The sequence below is a fragment of the Armigeres subalbatus genome, chromosome 2 (genome assembly GCF_024139115.2).
Source record: "Armigeres subalbatus isolate Guangzhou_Male chromosome 2, GZ_Asu_2, whole genome shotgun sequence".
NCBI lineage: Eukaryota > Metazoa > Arthropoda > Insecta > Diptera > Culicidae > Armigeres > Armigeres subalbatus.
In genome coordinates, this window is record NC_085140.1 from 327,842,218 (window position 1) to 327,849,634 (window position 7,417).

At 44.6% G+C, this 7,417-nt stretch overlaps 1 protein-coding gene across 1 annotated transcript; it reads left to right on the forward strand.

Moving 5' to 3' along the window:
• Positions 1-3,913: 3,913 nt before the first annotated feature.
• LOC134209963 (uncharacterized) lies at positions 3,914-7,117 on the forward strand. The gene has a single exon (XM_062685978.1). It carries the CDS (start codon positions 3,914-3,916, stop codon positions 7,115-7,117), a length of 3,204 nt encoding a protein of 1,067 aa, XP_062541962.1.
• The last annotated feature ends 300 nt before the right edge of the window (positions 7,118-7,417 follow it).

Sequence of the window (7,417 nt, forward strand, 5' to 3'; positions counted from 1 at the left end):
ACGTCTTAGGTTCGAATCTGCTCTGAGCGGAGCTTTTTGTTCCATTTGCGAGGTTCTGAAAGCAATTCTTCTTAGGATTTCGGGATTCTGCAACCACCAAAAAACTGATTAGTTCATATTTCTAAAATTTTGGGACAAGATTTTTCTGACACGTTTATAAGGGGATAATTTATTCTACTTACTTCGCGGTGGTACTTGATAAACATACCGAGAATCTGAAGCGAAGTTCTGGATTGCATAGAGATTTCTTTATTCCAGGGAGAGAGGGGTTTCGACCTTTTTGAAGAACCTTAAGATCAACGGGGCTTTAATTCCAGTTTCGTATTTTTTTAGAATGTAATAATTGAAGATTTTATCTTTTATGAGAGCCATGTAGTTTGTAGGACTTTTATGGTTAAGGATTTGTGGGCTCTTTTCCGACCAGGAGTTCCATCGTTTGTGAATTTTCTTTGTATTGTATAATGTCATCGGCGTATTATTTATACAAAGCAATGTAGAATATCTATCAATTTGAATTTTTGGTTAACAACCAGTTCTTCCCCTCCCCTACTAAAAGGGTGTTTTTGACCTTTCTGGAATCAACATCTATATTTTATTCACGACATGTAAATACCATCGTATCTTACAAAACAAAATGCATGCTTGCAAATGTAACGGATATAAAATAATTAGGGGCTACATTTTAGACAGACAAACAGAGACTTATGTATTTTACCTCGATTAGAACATAAACGCAAGGATACTTTAAATAATCATTACATTGGAGGCTGCCGGTTGTCTAACCGAGCAAATGCACATAATATTCAGTTGTTATGAACATTAAGAATAATATCTGAATGTTTCATGCAAAATGTTGAATAAAAAAATTGTTGTTATATTGAGATATCGGACCAAGCTCATACTGTGAGTAGGCGGTAAAGTAACTTATACAGCTATTCCACCAACCGACAAGGGCTTAAAAGTGCCATTTACCTATAAAACTGAAACTATTCATGTGCCATTTCTAAAATAAATTCCAAAGACAAGGATTCAAACACTAGTGCCCTGAGTGAACGCCAAACGAGTTACCACTAGGCCATCACCGCTACTCAAGAAGAGAAACCACTTTACCAATATAAACAGATGAACAGCATGCTGTGTGTCGTAAACTGATGTTTAAACCTTCATGTTCAAACCCGTATGTTTGAACTTGGGCGCACTCGTGTTTAAACTGGGTGCGATTTTGGCTCGGTTTATGCTGAACTCGGTTTGGATCTAGTATGCATGTTTGAGTGCGAACTTGCACACGGGAAAACTGCACTTGTTCAAACGCGGTTCATGTTTTCGTGAAGACTGGTGTTTGAATAGTCTAAGTGTGAAAGAACATTACGGACATTGCGATGTAGCAGGGTTGGGATTGGGTAGGGATTGTGTTTGTTTATCCTGGGCTTGTGGGGGGGGTGGGGGGGCTTTTGAGAAGACTATCGAAGGGAAGGGGTTATTTTGTGTGGTTCCCAACATTTTTGGTCCTTCGAACCGGATGACTGGACCCGGTGATGACTGGATAGGACGATACCAATCGAATAAGATTTAAAAGCCTGAGGCAGGCTTGGATTGGCGCCATTACCAACGGCTCTGAAAGGGAAATCGCCATACCGCTGGCAAACAATTAATGCAGTGGCCATCATACCTGGATATAATAAGCATAGAGTGAATACGCGCCATCGTATAAGGACACAAAGGAGGCGGATAATAAAAGGATACATTCGTCATCATCCTCATAGTAGTTTCGTTTGGGCATCCTGCGGTTAAGCTGTTTCCATAGGTGAGTTGGAACAAACTCTATATGTCCAATCGAAGCTAGGGAATTGCGCCACCCTAACACACGGTGTTTTTTATTTGGTATCGTTCACATTACTCAATCGTTTTGCCTGCTTGGATTCGGAGTTTTGGAGTGCATGGACCTAATGGATGGATTGCATTCTGGATGCTTTTTCACTGAAGATTACCTATCAAACGCAGACGTGGACAGCTGATCCAGTACCGGATTTACTTTTCCAGGTAAATATACCTTAGATCAGTATATGTCCAGTCGTTGTTAGTGGCTTCATCATTCTAACACATTTATTTCGACGTTTTTCCTCGGCATTCCTGAATGGATACATGACTGGCTGCCTAATCGACTTTGCTGGAGTGAAACTGGCGGTTCTCTGGTGAAGGAAGAGCTTCTTTGGAGATTCTGTCGAATCAATTCATTCACCCAATACGACAGAGACGATTCAGTGCGTGGCAAGAAGAGGTGGCATCGATTATTTTATTGTGTGGTGAGTGCTAAGAATGTGTATGTCTCCGGAGCGGGACTTCAGATAATATACGTTTTAATATGAATTTGAATCCTCTTCATTTGCCACGCAATCCCTGAGCAAAACTGTTCGTTATCAGAACAATTGACTCATTCTGCCGCAAATTTGGATGCTTGGATGGTTTGCTGAACGATTCGTGTGTGGATTGGTATCGATGTTGGTTGCACGGGTTAGTTCGAACAGTATATGTTCTGCCGGAGCTCTGTATATTGAATACTACATGTAAACTTTCCTCCTTCTGGATCCCTATCTGAACTGTGAATGAATGATGAGTTGGCTTTGAATGATTATCGGATTATGCTGTAGAAATCAGACTAGTTTATATTGGAAATGAGTTGGCGCTGCTGTTAGTTCTCATAGGTGAGCTACTACAGTATATGTCCGCCGAAGCCTAGATTCTGCATACTACAGTTGGTTTTTTCCTCATCTACTTTCATCTACCGAACAAGTGCTAGCTGTACAACAACGTGCTCTGTGGCGTCATAAGAACGTCACTCCGTTCCGAAGTAATTTGCTGAATTGTAGAGGATTGGGGTACAACATTCTGCTGTCTCAGGTAGGCTTGAACGGTATATGCCAGCCGAAGCCTTGGACATTTTGGATCTCTACACCATTCAATTCCTATATTTCTAGACCAACATTTGAAAAGGGCGTAACAGCCAAAATTTATTCCTTTCGATTCTTCGTCTACATATATAGCTATACGAAGAATCAGAAGGAATAAATTTTGGCTGTTACGCCCTTTTCAAATGTTGGTCTAGATTTATCGGTTTGAGTGACGTGCACCTGCGATGGCGCCATCCCGTGAGAAGAAGCCGCCTGCCCTGAAGCTGTTGATGGTCCAGCTGAAGAACACCCAGACCTCCATGGACGACATCTGGAGATTTGTGGAGGGTTACGAATGGACAACAACTGCAAGTCAGGTTGACGTGCGCTTGAAGAGTATCGATGACTTGTGGCAGAAGTATGGGGAGATTCTGGCAGATATTCAAGCACACGATGATTTCGAAGATGAAAATGAGGCGTTCGATAAAGCGAGGCTAGTGTATAGTGATAGGTACCGTCAATTGGGGGGAAGATGATCATTTTTAAGACAAAACATGCAATAACAATGTGTGTTTACATTTTAAATCGAAACAAATATTTTCAAAACATGTACTGCATTTATTAAAATAAATTAAATTATCACACATTTTTTGAGTAATCTGGTTTGGGGTGAAGTTGATCAAGACAGTTCTACTAAAGTTATTATGACCTAGTAGTCAAAATACATTAGATTATTTGTATGAATGTTGAATTTACTACGTAAAGAAGTCTACGAAGTCAATATTTGAAACGAAAATAGCGTCATTTATGACTATCTCTCTCTTTCTTCCACAAAATACATTTTCATGATTATAATCGAAAAACTCGGATTTCTACCTAGCGGTAACATTACTTGAACGGAGAATATTGTTGACTACCGTTTCATAAAAAATTTGGCACTTTTGACTGACACATCAAATGATCATCTTCACCTCAATGATCATCTTCCCCCCAGTTGACGGTACTATTATTGTAAGGCGTTCTTGATGGATAAGGCTAAGCAATTGCAGGATCCAGGGGAAGCCGATCGTTCCGTACGAGCCAACGACACGTCAGCGCATGGTCATGGGACGATAGACCATGTACGCCTACCACAAATCACGCTGCAGGTGTTCAACGGGGACATAGATGAATGGATCAGCTTCCGTGATCTGTACACTTCACTCATCCATCGCAAGATGGACCTGCCGGAGGTGGAAAAGTTCCACTATTTGAAGGGATGCCTGCAAGGAGAACCGAAGAGCCTGATCGACTCGTTAAAACTCACGAAGGCCAACTATCAGATAGCGTGGGACCCTCTGCTAAAACGGTACGATAACAGCAAGTTTTTGAAGAAGCGACAGGTGCAAGCTTTGTTGAATTTGCCAACGCTGTCCAAGGAATCGGTAGCGGATCTGCACACTCTGATCGACGGTTTCGAAAAGGTCGTTCAGAATCTGGACCAGGTGGTCAAACCGGAAGAGTATAAGGACCTTTTACTCGTTAACCTACTCATTACTCGACTAGATCCGACAACACGCAGAGGTTGGGAGGAACATTCCTCAGCCAAGGATCAGGATACGCTAGCAGACTTCTCGGATTTCTTGCATCGTAGGATCCGAATTCTTGAATCGCTTCCAGTGAAGGCATTAGACTCCAGGACTTCGCTTTATGCACCACAATCATCGAGACAGAAGGCGTCAGCTGTGAAGGCCAGCTACGGTTCTGTACAATCGTCTGGAGGACGATGTGCGGCGTGCAAGGAGAACCATCCCCTATACCAATGTTCTTCATTCCTACGGATGTCAGTGCGAGAAAGAGATGCGGTGTTAAGAACGAACTCCCTGTGCAGAAATTGCTTCAGATCGGGTCACATTGCGACAGACTGTACGTCCAAATACAGGTGTCGTAACTGTAATGGTCGTCATCATACAATGGTATGCTTCAAGCAGCGGAAGGATCGTTCACCTAAGGTTGTCGCTGCTGCTGGAAACAACAATCCTCCGCGAACGGAATCTGGTGATGCACCCGTTCCTTTATCCTCCCAGGTGGTTAACATGGCAGCCACCGATGCAACAGTGTCCGGTTCTACCCATCAGCTCTCCCCCAAAGTTTTGCTGGCTACATCGGTCGTTATCGTGGAAGATGACGAGGGTAGTCAGTTTCCGGCTCGTGCTTTATTGGATTCTGGCTCCGAGAGTAACTTCATTGCCGAGCGGTTGAGTCAACGCCTCAGGTCACACCGAGAGAAGGTAGATGTCTCGGTACTCGACATTGGTCATGCAGCATCGAAGGTCAAGCATCAGATCACTGCATTGGTTCGTTCGCGAGCTACAGCGTACTCGCGGAACATGAGTTTCCTTGTCCTCCCAAAGGTTACGGTGGATCTACCTACGGCAAGGGTGGATACTCAAGGATGGTCGATGCCCAATGGGATAAAACTGGCAGATCCCACCTTTTTCAGTCCAAGTTCAGTGGACATGGTACTGGGTATCGAATCCTTTTTCGATTTCTTTGAGTCTGGTCAAAGAATTCCACTAGGAGACCAATTATCAACATTAAACGAATCGGTGTTCGGGTGGGTGGTCTGCGGATGCCTGCTAAACCCCACACACGGCCTACGCATCAACTGTAGTACGGCAATTACAAAGGTGTTAGAGGAGCTAGTCGCACGGTTTTGGGCTAGTGAAAAAGTTGGAAATTCCAAGGTCCTTTCATCGGAGGAAAGGTGGTGCGAGGACAACTTTCGGAAGTTGGTTCGTAGGGAATCCGACGGGCGGTACTCCATTTCGCTGCCAAAGAATGAAGACGCAGTTTCCAGGTTGGGCGAGTCACGGGACATCGCATTCCGGCGGCTTCAAGGGACGGAACGCAGATTGGCGAAGGATGCCAGTTTGCGGGAGCAATACCATCAGTTCATGGCGCAGTACATCCAATTGGGACATATGGCGAAGGTGGAGGAAGCAGGAAATCTCATGAAACGATGCTGTCTGCCGCATCATCCTGTCTTTAAGGAAGCTAGCACAACTACAAAGGTCCGTGTTGTGTTCGACGCATCGTGTAAGACATCGTCCAGTGTCTCGCTTAACGACACGCTTCTAGTAGGACCGATTGTACAGGAGGACTTACGATCGATCATGCTCCGAAGTCGAATGAGGCAAATCATGCTGGTGGCCGATGTGGAGAAGATGTTCCGGCAAGTCTTCGTGGTTGAGGTAGATCGGTCTTTGCAATGTATTTTGTGGCGTTTCGACCCAACAGATTCCGTGGGCGTGTACGAGCTCAACACTGTGACGTACGGGACACAGCCGGCGTCTTTTCTCGCAACACGTACGTTGAACCAGCTTGCGATGGATGAAGGAGGGCAGTACCCAATGGCTGCGATGGCAACCACGAAGGATACGTATATGGATGACGTAAATACGGGCGCGGATACGGAGGATGCCGCACGTAATCTATGTCAGGAACTCAACGAGATGATGTCAAAGGGAGGCTTCAAACTACGGAAATGGGCATCCAATCATCAGACGGTGCTGCAAGGTGTTTCCGCAGAAAATCTGGCGATCTGTGTGGCGGAAGGAATTGACTTGGATCCGGATCCTGCTGTTAAGACGCTGGGTTTGACTTGGTTGCCGATATCCGATCAACTGAGGTTCCAGTTTTCCATTCCAACTTGGAATTCAGCGACGCAGCCAACCAAACGGCAAGTTTTGTCAGTGATCGCTAGTTTATTCGATCCTCTAGAACATCTAGGTGCAGCGATCACAACGGGCAAGATTATTATGCAGCTCCTGTGGAAGATCCGGAATGAAGACCAAGCACTGGGTTGGGATCAACCACTACCTTCGACGATGGGTGAGATGTGGCGAAAATACCATGAAGAACTACCCTTGCTCAACGATATTCACATCGATCGTTACGTCATGGTTCAAAAGCAACATCGATCGAGTTGCATTGATTCTCCAATGCTTCTTCCAAGGCTTATGGCGGATGCATCTCTATCAGGATTCAGGAGTCAGGATTCGGAAAGAAGGGTTGTGGATCGACTGCTGTCATCCAAATCCAAGGTTGCACCCTTAAAGACACAGTCTATTTCAAGGTTGGAACTGTGTGGTGCATTGCTGGTGACGCAGTTATACGAGAAGGTTCGAGACTCGATTAGAACTCCAGCTCAACCATATTTCTGGGTTGATTCAACGTGCGTTCTGTAGTGGATACAAGCTTCACCAAACAACTGGACCACTTTCGTCGCGAATAGAGTAGCGAAAATCCAAAGCATCGCAGAATCATCACCATGGCGGCATGTTTCTGGCAAGGAGAACCCTGCAGATTTGATTTCAAGAGGCATTTCACCGAAGGATATCATGGATAATGTTATCTGTTGGGAGGGACCAGATTGGTTGAAGGAACCTTCGGATCACTGGCCTGCAACTTCATTCTCATCAAGCTCAGAAGAGGCGGAGGAAGAAAGACGGCGTACAGCAATATGTGCAGTTTCGGCGAACATGAAA